The sequence below is a fragment of the Chiloscyllium punctatum genome, chromosome 38 (genome assembly GCF_047496795.1).
Source record: "Chiloscyllium punctatum isolate Juve2018m chromosome 38, sChiPun1.3, whole genome shotgun sequence".
Taxonomy (NCBI): domain Eukaryota; kingdom Metazoa; phylum Chordata; class Chondrichthyes; order Orectolobiformes; family Hemiscylliidae; genus Chiloscyllium; species Chiloscyllium punctatum.
This window is the reverse complement of record NC_092776.1, coordinates 41,577,526-41,596,577: the sequence shown is the minus strand read 5'-3', so window position 1 is coordinate 41,596,577 and position 19,052 is coordinate 41,577,526. Positions and strand designations below refer to the sequence as shown.

Below are 19,052 nucleotides of genomic sequence, written 5' to 3'. Positions count from 1 at the left end.
TAACCTTCTTTGTTAACCACTACACCTCCAATTTTGGTGTCATCAGCAAACTTACTAAATATACCTCTTATACTCACATTCAAATCATTTATATAAATGGTGAAAAGCAGTGGACCCAGCACTGATCCTTGTGGCACTCCACTGGTCACAGGCCTCCAGTCTGAAAAACAACCCTCCACCACCACCCTCTGTCTTCTACCTTTGAGCCAGTTCTGTATCCAAATGGTGAGTTCTCCCTGTATTCCGTGAGATCTAACCTTGCACACCAGTCTCCCATGGGGAACCCTGTCGAATGCCTTACTGAAGTCCATATAGATTACATCTACAGCTCTGCTCTCATCAATTCTCTTTGTTACTTCCTCAAAAAACTCAATCAAGGGTGTGAGACATGATTTCCCATGCACAAAGCCATGCTGACTACCTCTCATCAGTCCTTGCCTTTCCAAATACATGTACATCCTGTCCCTTAGAATTCCCTCCAACAACTTGCCCACCACGGACATCAGGCTCACTGCTCTATAGTTCCCTGGCTCATCCTACCACCTTTCTTTAACAGTGGCATCACGTTAGCCGACCTCCAGTCTTCTGGCACCTCACCTGTGACTATCGATAATCCAAGTAAGAGGCCCAGCAATCACTTCCCTAGCTTCCCACAGAGTTCTAGGGTACACCTGATCAGGTGCTGGGGATTTATCCACTTTTATATATTTCAAGATATCCAGCACTTCCTCCTCTGTAATATGGACATTTTTGAAGATGTCACCATCTATTTCCCTACATTCTATATCTGCTATGTCCTTTTCCACAGTAAATACTGATGCAAAATAGTTGTTTACTATCTCCCCCATCTCCTGCAGCTCCACACAAAGGCCACCTTGGTGATCTTTGAGGGGCCCTATTCTCTCCCTGGTTACCCTTTTGTCATTTAATGTATTTGTCATATGCTTCCTTCTTTTTCTTAACCAAACCCTCAATTACTTTAGTCATCCAGTTTGGAAGAATACTCTGCAAAAGAATGCAATACTGGGTTTTGGTAGCCTGAAAATGTAAGTTTGCATCATGTTATGATTCTGTGGCTTTAAGAGGTGTCCTTTGTCCTAGTTTTTCTTAGGAAGAAAGGTTGAGACAGAGGCGCCAGGCAGCTTGCTCAAAGCCAATAAACAGTTTGTGAGGACTTAGAGTTTTTTTTTAAAGTTGGAACAACAGAAGCAGCCTCACTGAACTCGGATTTTTAGTTTTAGCTTTCTGCAATTGCTAAGCTCTTGAAGCTGGATGTATCAATTCTTATTCATCCCTCTCTAAAAACTGGGATTTTCTTCCTGCTGCTAGAATTGCATGTGAGACAATCTATTTTACTGAATTTGCCTTTGCCAATGGTGTGTTTATGGGCTGTAAGTATAATGGAACAGTTAATTAGTAGTAGTTTATATATATATATTATTTTGTTGAGCATTTAGATGGAATTACAGATAAACCAATTCTTTTTATTTTATCTGTATTTTAACTTTGTGTAAAAATAAACTGTGTTTTGTTTAAAGTTGAATAGTTTGTCCAAATCATTTGCATCTAGAACACAAAGCCTTACAGTTATCTTGAAATGAAGAAAAAGATAGGGTCTAAGATGCCTTCTTAAAAATTTTGACGGGGGTTTGTTCTGGTCTAAAACAATTGGTATAGTCAAATGATCAGTTAGCAATTTTTTTTAATGGATAGGTTTGATGTTGAACTCCTGGATTTATACATTTAAAACATTAAGATAAGAAAAGCAGCTTCGTGCAAAATGCAACAGTAATTCACTTTACGACATAAACATAGCTATTTGCACAAGATAAAATTACATCCCTGAGGAAGAGCAACTTAGCATTTATGAAAATGTTTATGACATAATAGGGTTAAGATTGTCAAACTCACCTTAGTTTTGGCCATTTGTAAGTGCCATTAGCCATCGTAAATGCACCTATTTCTATCTGTTGGACATGCATTGCCAAGATACGAGTACAAGGTATTGCTGGCCTCCTGAAGCTATCTCCTTCCATCAGGCATAGGCTGTCACTCTTCAAGAAAACCTAATAAACCATATTAAAGGTAACTTACTCTCATTAAAATAGTGTTTAATTTTTATCAAACAGCTTCTTATTTCATGCTTAAAAGGAAATGCATGTGATGCTGATAAAAACAGGACAGTAAAATTATCAGCCAATTTGAGATTTTTCCCAAATTTTTCCCACTGCTTCTTACATTTGCAGTGTAAAACTCCTGACAAATGGTAGTTATTTGCTTTAACACAGCTGAATAAAGTCTATTTTAAATAATTGTGCCAAAGTGACTGAATGCTCTGGCCAAGTAGAATAAAATCCATGAGGCAAAAGTGAGGACTGCAGATGCTGAAAATCAGAGTCTAGGTTAGAGTAGTGCTGGAAAAGCACAGCAAGTCAAGCAGCATCTGAGGAGCAGGAAAATCGACATTTTGGGCTATTCCTGATGAAGGGCTTTTGCCCGAAATGTCGATGTTCCTGCTCCTCAGATACTGCTTGACCTACTGCGCTTTTCCAGCACCACTCTAATCTAGAATAAAATCCACGGCCACTAAATTGCTTTAAGTGAATGAGCAAAACTCACTTTATTTGAGCTCAATCACTTTGATTTTTATTTTGAGTCAACCAAATCTTAATTATTGGCAATTGCAAAGTATCACAAACAATGCTTTGATTGGTATGTAATACTATGTTAATCTTTTGAACATAATGTACATTTATAAATAGTCACAAAATTGGTGTAGGAGAAAGTGAGGACTGCAGATGTTGGAGATCAGAGCTGAAAAATGTGTTGCTGGAAAAGCGCAGCAGGTCAGGCAGCATCCAAGGAGCAGGAGAATCGACGTTTCAGGCATAAGCCCTTCTTCAGGAATGAGGAAGGTGTGCCAAGCAGGCGAAGATAAAAGGTAGGGAGGAGGGACTTGGGGGAGGGGCGTTGGGAATGCGATAGGTGGAAGGAGGTTAAGGTGAGGGTGATAGGCCAGAGAGGGGGTGGGGGCGGAGAGGTCGGGAAGAAGATTGCAGGTCAAGAAGGCGGTGCTGAGTCCGAGGGTTGGGACTGAGATAAGGTGGGGGGAGGGGAAATGAGGAAGTTGGAGAAATCTGCATTCATCCCCTGTGGTTGGAGGGTTCCTAGGCGGAAGATGAGGCGCTCTCCCTCCAGGCGTCGTGTTGCCATGGTCTGGCGATGGAGGAGGCCAAGGACCTGCATGTCCTTGGCAGAGTGGGAGGGGGAGTTAAAGTGTTCCGCCACAGGGCAGTTGGGTTGGTTGGTGCAGGTGTCCCAGAGGTGTTCTCTGAAACGTTCCACAAGTAGGCAGCCTGTCTCCCCAATGTACAGGAGGCCACATCGTGTGCAGTGGATGCAGTAAATGATGAGTGTGGAGGCCCAGGTGAATTTGTGACGGATATGGAAGGATCCCTTGGCGCCTTGGAGGGAAGTAAGGGGGGAAGTGTGGGCACAAGTTTTACATTTCTTGCGGTTGTAGGGGAAGATGCCGGGAGTGGGGGTTGGGTTGGTGGGTGGTGTGGACCTGATGAGGGAGTCGTGGAGGGAGTGGTCTTTCCGGAATGCTGATAGGGGAGGGGAGGGAAATATATCCTTGGTGGTAGGGTCTGTTTGGAGGTGGCGGAAATGACGATGGATGATATGATGTATCTGGAGGTTGGTGGGGTGGTAGGTGAAGACCAGTGGGGTTCTGCCCTGGCGGTGATTGGAGGGGCGGGATTCAAGGGCAGAGGAGCAGAAAGTGGAGGAGATGCGGTGGAGAGCATTGTCAACTACATCTGAGGGAAATTGCGGTCTTTGAAGAAGGAGGCCATCTGGGTTGTTCAGTATTGGAATTGGTCCTCCTGGGAGCAGATGCGGTGGAGGTGAAGGAATTGGGAATATGGGATGGCGTTTTTACAGGGGACAGGGTGGGAGGAGGTGTAATCTAGGTAGTTGTGGGAGTCAGTCGGTTTATAGTCAATGTCCATGTTGAGTTAGTCGCCCGAGATAGAAATGGAGAAGTCTAGGAAGGGGAGAGAGGAGTCTGAGACGGTCCAGGTAAATTTGAGGTGGGGGTGGAGGGTGTTAGTAAAGTGGATGAACTGTTCAACCTCCTCATGGGAGCACAAGGTAGCACCGATACAGTAATCGATGTAGCGGAGGAAAAGGTGGGGTGTGGTGCCTGTGTAGCTGCGGAAGATGGACTGTTCAATATATTCGACGTCGAGGCAGGCATCGCTGGGGCCCATGCGGGTGCCCATGGCTACTTTGGTTTGGAAGAAGTGGGAGGATTGGAAAGAGAAGTTGTTCAGAATGAGGACCAGTTCAGTCAGTCGAAGGAGGGTGTCAGTGGAAGGGTACTGGTTGGGTCGGCGGGAAAGGAAGAAGTGGAGGGCTTTGAGGCCTTCGTGATGGGGGATGGAGGTGTATAGAGACTGGATGTCCATGGTGAAAATAAGGTGTTGGGGGCCGGAGAAGCGAAAATCATGGAGGAGGTGGATGGCGTGGGTGTTGTCCTGAACGTAGGTGGGGAGTTCTTGGACTAAGGGGGAGACGACAGTATCGAGGTATGCAGAAATGAGGTCGGTGGGGCAGGAGCAGGCTGAGAAAATGGGTCGGCCAGGGCAGTCAAGTTTGTGGATTTTGGGCAGGAGGTAGAAACGGGTGGTGCGGGGTTGTGGGACTATGAGGTTGGAGGCGGTGGATGGGAGATCCCCTGAGGTGATGAGGTTATGGATGGTCTGGGAGATGATGGTTTGGTGGTGGGAGGTGGGGTCATGGTCAAGGGGGCAGTAGGAGGAGGTGTCCGCGAGTTGGCGTCTAGCTTCAGCGGTGTAAAGATCGGTGCGCCAAATTACCACTGCGCCTCCAACCTCTCACCCTCACAACGTGCAGCCCTCCACTCCCCCCAGTCCAAACCCAACCTCATCATCAAACTGGGAGACAAGGGGGCAGTAGGAGGAGGTGTCCGCGAGCTGGTGTTTAGCCTCAACAATGTAAAAATAGGTACGTCAAACTATCACCACGCCTCCCTTGTGTGCTAGTTTGATAGTGAGGTTGGGGTTGGAGCGGAGGGAGTGGAGGGCTGCACGTTGTGAGGGTGAGAGGTTGGAGTGGGTAAGAGGGGTGGACAGGTTGAGGCAGTCAATGTCGCGGTGGCAATTGGCTATGAAGAGATCAAGGGCGGGTAAGAGGCCAGCATGGGGTGTCCAGGTGGATGGGATGTGTTGGAGGTGGGAGAAGGGTCATCAGAGGGTGGGTGAGAATCCTGGTTGAAGAAGTAGGTGCAGAGGCGAAGGCGGCAGAAGAATTGTTCGATGTCTCGCCGCGTGTTGAACTCATTAATCCGGGAGTGGAGGGGGATGAAGGTGAGGCCTCTGCTGAGAACTGATCTTTTATCATCAGAGAGGGGGAGGTCTGGAGGGATGGTGAAAATATGGCAGGGCTGGGAGCTAGGACCTGGTGTGGGGCTGGAGCTGGGAGTGGGGACGGGGTTAGGCATGTGGGTGGAGTTAGGCATGGGGGTGGAGTTGGGTGTGGGGACGGAGTTGGGCGTGGGGTGATTCCAAATCATTTCTTAAGAATTTGGACTTTAAACCCGTGACAGATGGATGTTGGTCTATTTTTTGTGAAGGGGTTTAAAAATGAACATTGTTGTGAACCATGATTTTCAACCAGTATGTGCCACCTGGAGTATTCATGGATGCTTGGTAACATTGAAAGACATCAGCTTGTATCTGGGTTCAGAATCACTGAGGAGTGCTTTCAGCTTGGGAAAACCCAGAAATTGGAAAGTATTTTTTTGGCAGTTTGAAGGAGACCGGAACCTGAGCATCACCACATGCAAATTCCCCTCCCAGCCACTCACCATTCTGACTTGGAAATCTATCCCCATTCCTTCAGTGGTACTAGGCCAAAATCCTGGAACTCCCTCCCTAATTGCTTTGTGCATGTACCTACACCAAATGGACTGCAATCTTTCAATAAGGCAGCTCAACGCCAACATCACAATGACCACTTGGGATGGGCAATAAGATGCTGGTCCAGCCAGCAACATCCCCTTACTATGAATTAATTAAAAGCAAGAGGTAGATGGATGTGGAGTCTCTCCTAAACATAAAGGAAATTGATAAGAGCAATTGAGGGATTAAGTTATCGCAGTAGAAGAGTGTAATTAAGTGTAAATGTCCAGACCAGAGGTGTTTGGTTAGAACTCTGTAGATTGTTCAGGGATGAGAAAGTCTAGGCTCTCAGTTATGTAAATAAACAAAGAAGAGGCCTTTCTGGGACCAGAACTGAGAAGAAGCAATTAGGCCAAATTTATAGATGTTGATCAGTTGTACGGTTGTGGTGTTAGTACATAGATAGGATTTTGTTTTGCCATGTGTTTTGAAACCTTTTAAACTGTCTTAAATTTAGATACCTTGGTTTGTTATTACTTTCTTATGTGTGCTAAATTTCTGTTTATTGTTAAAACCAAATTTGCAGCCTGGCTTGCTTATGTTTCAGTAAAAGACTACAATGTTATATTACAATGATATATGATCTATCAAGCCCATTTTATTCTGGGATGAGTCAGAGTTGAACAGCATGGAAACAGACCCACCTGTACTGTGCTGTACCATGGCCCCTATCCAGAAGATGTCTTCTGTCTTGGAGTTGTTGAAGTTGTAGCTTCCTACTGGCAAGACCCCAGCACCTTATCTGCACGAATGCCTCGGTATTCAGGCCAAAGGGTCATTGCACAGACAGGACTATTTATACTTTAAATATCTAACAGAAATTGCTAACTTTCCAATATTATGAAAATTCATTTTTTTTTTAATGTGGCTGGTTCCTAGCAAAGTTTTTTAGTTTTCAGGGAACTACACAGTTAGCAGCAAGCTGCCATAACAAAATTGGTTTAACTTTGCATATTGCTCAGAAACAGACCCCATTAAGACAAATGGTTTGATTTGGAGGGGAGCAGAGAGACACAAAAAAAGATCTGCATACTTCATTATCACACCCTCAGGACAACCAAAAGCACTTAACCAATTTTAGAACTGCAGCCACCATTGTTATGTGCGTAAGCGAGGTTGGGATATTTTGTGCACAGAAATATTCTGAAGGAATAAAAGAATTCTTTTGTTTTATTTCTGTGAGATGGGAGCATTAGTGATGAGGCTAGGATTTATTGCCCATCCCTAATTGCCATGGAATTGAGTGGCTTGCTGGCACATTTGAGAGTAGTTAAGAGTCAACCACATTTTTGTGGATCTGAATGGCACATAGACCAGATCAATTAAGGATAGAGATTTCCTTCCATAAAGGACATTAGTTTTTATAACATTGATAAAAAGGTCACAGACTGCATTTAATTTTAGGAAAAAAGTTGTTTATGGGATGTGGGTAACACTGGCTATCTTTTTGCCCTGCACTAATTACCCTCAAAGGTGGCTATCTGCTTTCTGGAGCCCAGCAGTCTATGTGGATAAATCTGCAGTGCTGTTAGGGAAGGAGTTGCAGTATTTTAGCTCCAGCAACAATGATGATCACAGTTCCAAATCAGGATGGTGAATCAATATTACCAAGCCTAGTTCTCAAGAAGGGTCACTGGACCCAAAACTTTAATTCTGCTTTCTCTTCACAGATACTGCCAGACCTGTTGAGTTTTTTCAGCAATTTCTGTTTTCATTACTGTGACCAGCTTCCAATTCCATGATCCATTCTTTGATTGATCTTGTGAAGTGGCCATGCTAAATTGTTCATACTGTTCAGGGATGTGTAGGTTAGGTGCATTTGTCAGGGGCAAATGTAGAGTAATAGGGGAATGGATCTGGGTGGGTTACTCTTCGGAAGGTTGGTGTGGGCTTGTTGGGCCAAATGGCCGGTTTCCACACTACGGATTCTAGGATTCTATGATTCTAACTCATCCATGCCAACCAGGTATCCTAAATTAATTGAGTCCCATTTGCTATCATTTAGTCCATATCCCTCTAATCCCTTCTTATTCATACATCCAACCAGACGCCTTTCAAATGTTGTAATTGTACCAGCCTCCACCACTTCCTATGGCAGCTCATTCCATATACGCACTACCATCCAAGAAAATGTTGCCCCTTAGGTCTCTTTGATAACTTCCCCTCTCACCATAAACCCATACCCTCTAATTTTGGACTGCCCCAACCTGGGAAAAAAGACCTTGGCTATTCACCCTATCCACACCCTTTTATGATTTTATGAATCTCTATAAGGTTATCCCTCAGCCTCCAATGTTTCAGGGAAAATAGCCCCAGCCTATTCAACCCCTCCTTATAGGCCAAATCCTCCAACCCCAGCAACAACATTTGTAAATCTTTAACATCTGTACAGTCACAACATAACACTCCCAATCCTATACTCAATGCACTGACTAATAAAGTTTAGCATACCAAACACCTTCTTCACTATCCTATCTAGCTGGGACCCACCTTGAAGGAACTATGAAAGTACAGCTTAATCAGCAACACTCCCTAAGGCCCTACCATTAAATGCATCAGACCTGCCTTGATTTGCCTTACCAAAATGCAGCACTTCACATGAACATTCTTGTTCTAGCCAAACTCGGGACCACACACAACGTTTTCTGCAAAATGTCATCATCAGCACTGCTTATTGCTGTCATTCAGAAATGAAAAAAATTAAACAGTTTTGCTTCAAATTTCCAACCTTCTCTCATGTTCACCTGATCCAGCTGGCTGGTTCCTATCCTGACTTAATGGTTTCCATTTTTGAGTGTGGGCTGTTCACCAATATTCATTACAAGTCTGATTCCCAGTTCCCTTGATTATTTCTCTCACCTTTCTTCCCTCCAAGGATTCCATTCCATTCTCCCAGATTCTCCACCTACATCACTTCTTTCTGATGTACAATCTTCCACTGGAAGGCATGACATAACATCCTTTTCCTTGCCCAAGGAATCACACCCCACCCCCACTACCGCTTTGCAGAATTCTCCAACCATCCAGTTATTTGTCATTTCAATAAACCACTTTACTCTCCTGCCCTGAGCCTGCTGCAATGAACAAAGTACAATTCAAGAAACAAGACCTCACTTTCTGCATTGGCACTTTACAACCTCTAGGACTCAATATCAAATTCCACAACTTCAATGCTTGATGGCGTGACATCTGTTCTCCATTTTTCTTACATTCCTACGCCCCACCCCACTACCTCCCAACAGCCCTGTTTTTTTGGGTCTTGCTTACTTTGCTCTCAGTAGAGAACACCTTAATTTACGATCATTTTATATTATCTTCTCTTTCACCATAATTAACTTCCCCTTTGAGTTTTGCCCTGGCCCTCCACATTGTATTTATCTCTGCTGCTTCTCTGCCTGTTAAAAGAATTAAAATAATTTCCAACCCATTTCAGTTTGAACATGTCACAATGGATTCAAAACGATAATCCCCTCTTCACAGTTGCTGCCAATCCTAATTTTCTCCAGTATTTTCTGTTTTACATTTCCATCATCCATAGCATTTTGCTTTTATTTGGGCTTTTAACTAAAAAGGAAATTAACATTAAAAAAAAGTAAACTTAGAACAAATTCACACTGCTGGTATCCATGAAACTCCATCCTTTGCAGTACACTCATCTGTCTAGTGGTAACACCAGCTGGGTTTATACCAAAATAAAGACAATCATTTTCACTATGTTTGTGCTGGCACCATGGATCACCAGCATATCAGCCCTGATACAACAACCCTTTGTTACAGTGCTCACCTCCTCAACCTTCCTCTGAACAGTAAAAATTCCATCATGCTTTGGAGATTGAACCCTCAGGCATTTTCAAATGAAATCCACAGGAGAAATGTAATTGTCAACTTGGTGGGAGGAAAATTCTGGGCCATCCCTCTGATCAATGCTAGTCTTGACAGACCCCCTGCCAGGCCACTTGTACAAAGCAAAATATCCTCTTTGGGGGAAGAAGGAAGAGACCTCCCTACCTACCCAAGCAAGCCTATCTAGAGATACTTTCATGCACCTTTGAATGTCTTAGCCTGTGGTCTTACATTTAACTGCCTCTTGTTTGCACTACCTGGAGCTGATGAAATTGATGGGACATTAACTGGTTGTAACTGGCCATTAAGGTTGACTACAGATGTTTCTGAGGGTCTCGTAAGTTGACAATGTGACAAGACTTTAGATACTAATTTTATCTCATAGAATTGGATTCCTGAGGTCTGGAAATTCATCAGGTGCAAGAGTGAACTGTGTAATTGTATGGAACAGGAGTGTGTTGGGAGCAATCTGAGAGGCATGCACTCCATGCATGATGTTGTTGGATGCTATCTCCTCATTAAAGTTCGCTTTAAGTGTTTTGTATCTATTTATTTCATTGGCATGTACAGAGGAACCTCGATTATCCTTCATTCGATTATCCAGCATTCGATTATCCGAATATTGGCTTATCCAGCAAATGCTCGGCTAAACTATGTTATCTAGCATTCAATTATCCAGAATTTGATTAACCAAACGAAATACTGCCCGCCCATGGCCTTTGGATAATTGAGGTTTCTCTGTAATATGCACAGCTTGAGCCCACTTACAACCTGCTAGCATGAAGAAGTGTGCTAATGTTGTAAATTGGATAAAATTCTTTACACTAACTTCACACAATTTAGCTAGTCATCTGTTGAACTGAAGGTAGGGTGTTGCAATTCAAAATTAGTTTACATTGCACTTAATATATGCCTTTTATTTCTCCCACTTGACATATCTCTGAAATGACCTTAAATCTTGATAAAGGTTGAAATTAATATTTGTCCCAAATGCAGGTCATAAGTTTTAGGCACACATTTTGGTAATTTAAACAAAAGATGTTTAGCCGATTGTACTTAGCTCCTTGTGCAAGCAGAAAGCTGCTTTGGGAAATACGGGATAATTACTCAAATGAGCTAAAGAACTTTTCAGGGCAGTTCATTTTCACTCACACACCTCTCTTCAATAATATTACTTGTAAACACATAAGTCATGCTGATAAAGTAACTTTGACATCCAACTATTTTTTGAGTATAATACCTGTACAGCAGTCAATTCCTCCATGATTTCTAATGCCTTTGAGGACAAGCTTTTCCATGACTGAAAATAAGAAAGCACATTTCAAAATACTGCAATAACATTCCTACACAACCAGCAGAATGCTTTTGTTAGTGAAGGATGAAAGATTTATGTTTATTTTCCCAATTTTCTGACAAGTCTCAAAAATGTCATTCATTTGTTGTGACTAGCAATGTACAGGAAATAATGAAGAGGCACACATACAGTCCAACCATAGGTCCTAAGTACTAAAGAAAGGCTGCAATCGTTGAATTTTTAGTCTTATTTCAATATTTTTCAACTTAATGAAAACAAGGATTGTAAAGTTAAACTTTCAACTTTTTCTTTAGTTTTTATGCTATACTAAGAGTGACCGTAATGTTTAACTTTGAACTTTGTTCCTTATTTCTTACAACTTTGTCTTTGTTTCTGTACCTAGCTATTTATACCTAGGATGGCGCTGTGTTTGGGGACATTTAACACTTTTCACTGTACTCCTGTACTTTTGTACTTGAGCATATGTAACAATAAAGTTTAAATCTAAAATCTAAACTGGCAGATTATTACAGAACTGGCAACTTTGGGCTACTTGTAATTCAAGGCCATACTTTGGAAGATAATTAACAGCAGCTCACTCTGATTTGGTTATAGGTCATTCTCCCAGTCACAGAGCTGGACGTATGGTGCTCACAGGCAGTCTGTCACTTGGATTGTCATTCTGTCATGGCCTTTTGGCATGGGTGGTGGGGATAAATGACATGGGAAATAAGAGAAGTGCAATTGGAAACTGAAATAATGAAACCATGCATAATTAAAATTCAAAAATAAGCAAGTCCAGAGTGAAAAATGTCTTGGTCACATATATCTACCCTATACAGCACGGATCAGTGACTGCCCTCATCCATGGGGAAGTAAAAAAATCAATATACCTGTTATAACTCCAGATATTCCAGCTTTGTTTGTCAACAGCTATCAATCCAGTTCCCTTTTAAGTGTGAAACTGGATGCTGAATCATCTACTTTCTCTGGTTGTCTTTTACATATATATGCCCAGAAGAAGAAAAACAATTTTGTTTTTTTTTAACCTTGTTCAAAGTTTGTGATCCATTTCTCAGAGACATTCACTTTTACCTGCTGATCTTCAACTGAAGGTTCACTTTTGAATGCAGTTCAAAGGAAAAAAAATCAATGACTAAATTTCAATTAGATACACTCACCTTGTATCAGATACATTTAAGTACGCAATGTAAAATGTAACCATTTTTTCAATGCTACCTCGCCAGAATTGTTGATTTATATTATGGTGAGCAGCATGGGGGTTTTAATTTTACTGCTTCAGGTCAATGGGTTGAGTGTGAATTCTAACTAAAGGAGCAGGTTTTTTTCATATTGGGAATATTACAGCTGAACAACATCATGTGCTAACCTAACAGGTGCAATGACTAGTAGGTCAGGGGAAAGCAATTTAAAATAAGATCCAAGCTGATTTTTCTTTGAAATCATCAGTCCTGGCCTCAACAATATAAAATATCAAAGTATTTTGTTTATACTGTCTAAATTATTCCAGATTAAGTGGTAGGAGAATGCCAATTAACATTAACACACAAAAGTGGTGATGCTGACATGTTATGATTAGAAGTATACATTAAGAGAGTATGGATCATAAATCAGACTGAAATAAGACTAGATCTGCTTTTGCACTCCAAATAAAATGAGTCATTTATCAGTAATGATTGTGATTGGTGTTCCTCTGATTAAAAGGGATCTGTAGTGATCTGGCTGTGGTGGAAGTTGTGAGGGATATAACTAAATCCAGCAGGAAATGTAGAATACCGAAGGATGTTTCAGTTAAACATAAACAAATAATAAGACTGATCAGACGAAGCTGAACGAGTTGCTTTCTCAATCTCAGTAATTACTTACAGGTAATTGCCGCACTATCAGGCTTTCCAAGCTATTAAGAATTTGCATGGCTGTGGCAAAATTTCTCAATTCATAACAAAACTTCGCAATTGAAAGAAACTTTGATAGTAGTGCACTTTGTGCCTGAAAAGGATAACAACCATAAATTCATTTCAAGGATGATTCCTTTGAATAAAGAACACCCAGCATGAACATTTTCCACATCAATTCACAGTTTTTTTGATAAATGTAATATCTTTGATTTCAAAGAATATGTTATTGCTGGTAGGAGGCAATACATAATCTATCAATCATGAAGCATAATAATAAAGATATTTTTAGACTTCTCAAGTATCCAACGAATCAATATAAGCATTATCTATTTATACAAATGATAAAAAAAGGAGCAGACTTTTTGGCCTCTTCAGTTTGCTCCACCACTCCACCATAAGAAGATCACAGCTGCTCTTTCTAGATTGCAACTTTCAATCTAGATTCCTGCTTACCCAAAGAACATTTCAACTCCTTGCTTATCAATTACATATCTACTTCTGCATGAAAAGTATTCATAGGTGTTGCTTCTACCATCTTTTCAGGAAAAGAGTTCTAAACCTTCAGTGATAACACTCTTTTTTGTCTTTTATCTGTTTTAAATAGGAAACCAGTTATTTTTTAGAGAGCGACCCCTAGTTCTGGTTGTTCCCTTTTGAAGAAACATCCTCTCCATAAGTACCCTGACAAGGCCCTTCAAATTTGCATGTTTCAATTAAGTCGCCACTTACTCTTCTAAATCTCGACAGATAACCGAGCCTGTCCCACCTCTCCTCCTAAGACAACCTAAGTAAACCTTTCTGAACGATTTCCAACTCATTTCTACCCTTCCTGTAATAAGATGAATAATACTCCTGCTGCAGTCCCAGCAGTGCCCCGATTTAACTGAAGCATAATGCTGTTTCTAATTCCCTTCACAATAAAGGACACCATTCTATTGTTTTTCCTGATTACTTTCTGTACAGTGTCTCCACACAAATTTCAAGAAGACTAACTTTCAAACCAAATTCTCAAGGCACTTGGCATGAATGTAATGGAAAACTGAGAGCATATTTCTGGTGAAATCAGATGCTTGTATTAGTTTAAAGAAGGTAGCCGTTATGAATATGTGACAGAAAAAGAGTCTACAAATGATTAGATACCTAAAAGTAGGAGATCTCAATAGAGTTATATGAAACTAAGCAGGCATAATATATATATATATTATATATATATAAATATTCCTTTGAGGAGATTTTTAAAAAATTAGTTCATAGGATATTGGCACCTCTGGCTGGGTCATCATTGATTGTCTATCCCTAATTGGTCAGAAGACTGTTAAAAATCAGCCATGTCGCTCTGGGTCTGGAGTCACCTGGCCAGACCAGGTAAAGACAGCAGTTTCCTTCCTTAAAGGACATTAGTAAAATCTACTATAATTTGTTTTTAGCATATTCATGCCAAAACTGGTACACAATCAGAAAATTTTACCAAATGATGTGACAAGAGAAACTAGGAGGAGTGCGTGGCACGGTGGCACAGTGGTTAGCACTGCTGCCTCACAGCGCTAGAGACCCGGGTTCAATTCCTGCCTCACGCAACTGTCTGTGTGGAATTTGCACATTCTCCCCGTGTCTGCATGGGTTTGCTCTGATTTCCTCCCATAGTCCAAAAACGTGCAGGTTAGTTGAATTGGCCATGCTAAATTGCCTGTAGTGTTAGGTGAAGGGGTAAATGTAGGGGAATGGGTCTGGGTGGGTTGCTCTTCAGAGGGTCGGTGTGGACTTGTTGGGCCGAAGGGCCTGTTTCTACACTGTAAGTAATCTAATCTAAAAATACATTTACATGTGTTTTGTTGAATGTCAATGTTATGATAACAATGTAAACAGCTAAAGTTATGATAGGAGACTGAAAGAACACCTCCGCAATTTCAGGATCACTACCTCTGTGACAGTATGTAAAGGATGAAAAAGAGGTCAAGGATGAAAAAGAGGTCAAGAATGAAACGATTTGGTATACTGGAATGAGGAGAAAGTGAGGACTGCAGATGCTGGAGATCAGAGCTGAAAATGTGTTGCTGGAAAAGCGCAGCAGGCAAGGCAGCATCCAAGGAACAGGAGAATCGACGTTTCGGGCATAAGCCCTTCTTCAGGAATGAGGAAAGTGTGTCCAGCAGGCTAAGGTAAAAGGTAGGGAGGAGGGACTTGGGGGAGGGGCGTTGGAAATGCGATTGGTGGAAAGAGGTCAAGGTGAGGGCGATAGGCCGGAGTGGGGTGGGGGCGGAGAGGTCAGGAAGAAGATTGCAGGTTTGGAAGGCAGTGCTGAGTTCGAGGGATTTGACTGAGACAAGGTGGGGGGAGGGGAAATGAGAAAACTGGAGAAATCTGAGTTCATCCCTTGTGGTTGGAGGGTTCCTAGGCGCTCTTCCTCCAACCGTCGTGTTGCTATGGTCTGGCGATGACCATTACATACTGGAATGACCATTACATGGAGTTCATTGAATCTGATGTTGTATCCTGAACAAACTTTTGACTGAACAAATTCTGACTAAATATAAAACTGGTTTCAAATGTGTAAAGGGCTTCATAATTTTTAGTCATTTTGCTAAAGTTAGAGAAAGTGTTGTTATTCCACAAAAAAAGAACATTATCATTCAAATAAAATTCTTATTATTACAGTGAGGTTACAAATTATAAATTAGTTCCTGTCACAAAGTTGTATATTAAATAATTTTGGAATCCTTACCTTGGGTGTATTACATATGACAATTTCAGCAGAGACCCAGTGACTAACGTAGTCTGCATATTTGATCAGGTCTAGAAGATACTGGCGTTGTCTGTAATCTAGCACAAACAAACTGCTGCCCTCTGCAAATGCTGATTCTGAAGAAACGGGCCTGTGAATAATTACATTAAAACCTGTTCTATAAATTATATTGGTTGATCTCTGCTATACTCACAATATTAAGGACAAATACGTGAGGTAAATCACTTATTTTTGCTGTTCAGGTCATTACAATCAATTACTGTTAAATGAACACAGGCCTAACCAGATTCTATCAAAAACCTAATAAAAGCTTTACGATGTCAAGAATTTTTGGTTTGTTATTAGAGCTTTGCAAGAGATTTCTTTTGAAATATGTTTTTCATAATAACAATCATTATGGTGGACAATGTCCAAAATTTTATTTAATGCAGTTTAATGCTGAAAACCTTCACCACCTTGAATGCCATATATAATGAAGCTCCTAAAATCTGCTGTTATCGCTCAGTTGTACACTCCACAAGAAGCCAAAGTTTTCCTTTTTTGATGCCATTTACAAGAATTTCAAGTCGTTCTGGATTAGTGTGGAGTTCTTAACACTTTGTTCCTCTGGATTGTAAAAATATGCTTTCAGGAAGATTCTCTAAAAGGCCACACTATGCATTCATATATTTAGAAACCCTAATACCATTTTGTGGTTTGAACATCATGTAATGAATCTCTGTGCTGGTCTTAGTCACCATCATGTTTCAAAAACATTCAACTATGCAGCCATTTTGAAAATTTTAAAGCATCAAATCCAACAAGTTAGTTACACTTAAAATGTCTCCTTACACACTTTCAAAGATAACATGGCATTCCCAATGGACAAAAAGATGTTTGATATGACAGTATTGTTGAGCTTTTCTGGTTTAAGTGCTAACCTATAATAAGACTTTATGAGAACATGTATTTTCTACCCAACAGCTCTTTTATAGCTTTCATCTCACAACAATTGTAAAGTGCATACACACTGAGATGTAATATACTGTTGCAATAAAATTTTATTTCAGATTGGTGCTTAACTCAGCACCAAAGCTGAATGTGGTGGTTAGTGTTTCCTCCCATATTATAGCCTAAAGGGTCTGTAAAATGAGTATAGGCACTGTCTAAATGGCCACACATGTCTTGATATATGGGACAAATTCTTGCGGATTTAGGAATAGCAGCACATGCAGACAAGCCTCAAGAAAGCAGCAGATAGTAAAATAAAGCCTCATAGATTGAATATGTTTGAGCCTTTGCAAGAGAATACTTTTAAATCTCTAATGGGAACAAAATTCCCCTCTCCAGAAATAGAGCTGGGAAATATTATTTTATTCAGAAACTAATAATTCTGTCAGGTATTGAAAACAAAAGAGCCTGGGATCTGGTGGCTGTAATAATCTGAAAAATCTATTCTTTGCTGCATGCCAGAATACAGTTAAATATTAAGGCCAGTGAAGACACTATTGGGACTATATGGAGCAATGGGTTGCTTAGAAATATTGTCTGAAATTGCAAAAGTTAGAAATAGAAAAAAAAGATTAAAGAATGCAATCTATCATAACTGTTAAACCACATACAATGCTGCCAGACCCCAAGATTCCATCCAAGCGCTGCTACATCCTGATTTAGTGAGGTAAGGTAACTTAGACAATATAGTTAGTTTTTCCCATAGTTGGTGACTCTGCCCCCCCCGACTGAAAAATCAAAGAAAATCTCTATGGTTAGGAATTGCCAATCTGATTTAACCTGTTAACTGGTAGAGGTTCAGACTTCCATCTCCATCTGAAAAGAACGATGCAGAACTGCTGAGACTTCTCTTAACTCCCAACAAGGATGGATGGAGCTGAACATCAATGTAAGTGATTTTACCTGCATAGGCAGGCAACAAGCATACTGACCTTCCCTGCCACCCAATTTTCCACCAATTTTACACTGGCCAGTACATTCAGAGGATGTAAAATTCTGACTTATTATTCAATTCAATAATCTGAAACAAGGGGTTGGATAAATAATTAATATTCTTATCTTTGGTCATTATGTAGTGGTTGCCCATTTCCTCACTGGGAAGAAAACGTCTTAGCTATGGATTTAAGTGTGGCTGCTCTCATAGCTAGACAGTTTAATGCCATGACATTTACAAATAAAGGTCGGCAGTATGAAAGAGTAATAGGAGGCTGTGGGTCTTTAAAAGGCAAACCTGAATTTTGCATGCATCAGGAAAGCAGCATGAGAAAACTGGATAAAATTTAAAATAATCCATAGGTGGGTTTGGGGGAGAGAAGTGGTTGGAGTTCAGATACTTTAACAGCAAACTGCTGAATTTCACTCACTTGACGCCATTTGACCAAGCCAATGAGAATATTTTCTTGCAAACATGACCAGATCATAAATACATGGTTATATCTAAGCCAATGTCATATAGTTTTATTCACATGATCAGTTGTATTAAAATCGACAATTGTAACTAAATTTCTAACGAGACCTCGAAACATTCATGCAAAATTTGGAATTAGAAGGTACTCACTTTAGGACTGTTGTAGGTTTGTCTTTAACACCAAAAGCTCTTGAGTTCAGAAAATGGACAGGGTGGCAATCTCGAAACAGTTCCTGAAATGAGAATGTGCACTGATGAACAAAGAATTTGGTAAGTATTCAAATATTGATTTGGCACTTGCACTAAAACTTTAAAACATTTCAGAGAGAAGGTAAGTTGTTTTTAGCACAGCTGTGTGCATGAATGATGAACATAATCATGCCATGCTCACCATCTAAAAAAGTTTTTGCTCATGTCAGAATATACAACAGATAAATGTCATAAAGCAGAAGAATATAAGGCAAAAGAAATATTGTTTAAATTTTAATATAGGGTTTTGCAATAGTTTCAGGCCGCTGCTAAAATAAAACCCATAACTAGTCCAGAATCTTGCCACAAGAATAAGGAAAGTTGAGTAGTTTACCTGGATGGCTAATAGTGAGTCCACCTACAGCTCTGAGATGCAATTAGCTAATAGTCTGCAGCTGGACACACGTGCTGCATATTTGGTTGTGAGGGATATAGTACGAGAAATATCCATGATCTCTTGCTTAGCATAGAAGGAGCAGATCATAGGTGCAAGCTCAGCTACCATTATTTCCCTTTACATTCTAATCTTTAGTTGCTCCTGTTAAAGAATACTAACTAAACATTCTAAACATTCTCACTTCAACCCAAAGCAGGGCAGCACGGGTTTCTCTTCGGAGGG

At 40.8% G+C, this 19,052-nt stretch overlaps 1 protein-coding gene across 2 annotated transcripts in view; it reads right to left on the bottom strand.

Annotated features, from left to right (window-relative positions):
• kndc1 (kinase non-catalytic C-lobe domain containing 1) overlaps positions 1-19,052 on the bottom strand; it is a 216,175-nt gene that overhangs the window by 13,189 nt on the left and 183,934 nt on the right. For both annotated transcript variants that reach the window (XM_072557681.1, XM_072557680.1), the window contains exons 26-30: positions 18,335-18,417; positions 15,766-15,916; positions 13,012-13,134; positions 11,071-11,130; positions 1,912-2,066 (exon numbers count right to left, since the gene is read on the bottom strand). In XM_072557681.1, the coding sequence (XP_072413782.1) occupies positions 1,912-2,066; positions 11,071-11,130; positions 13,012-13,134; positions 15,766-15,916; positions 18,335-18,417 (572 nt within the window). The remainder of the gene's footprint in view (positions 1-1,911; positions 2,067-11,070; positions 11,131-13,011; positions 13,135-15,765; positions 15,917-18,334; positions 18,418-19,052) is intronic.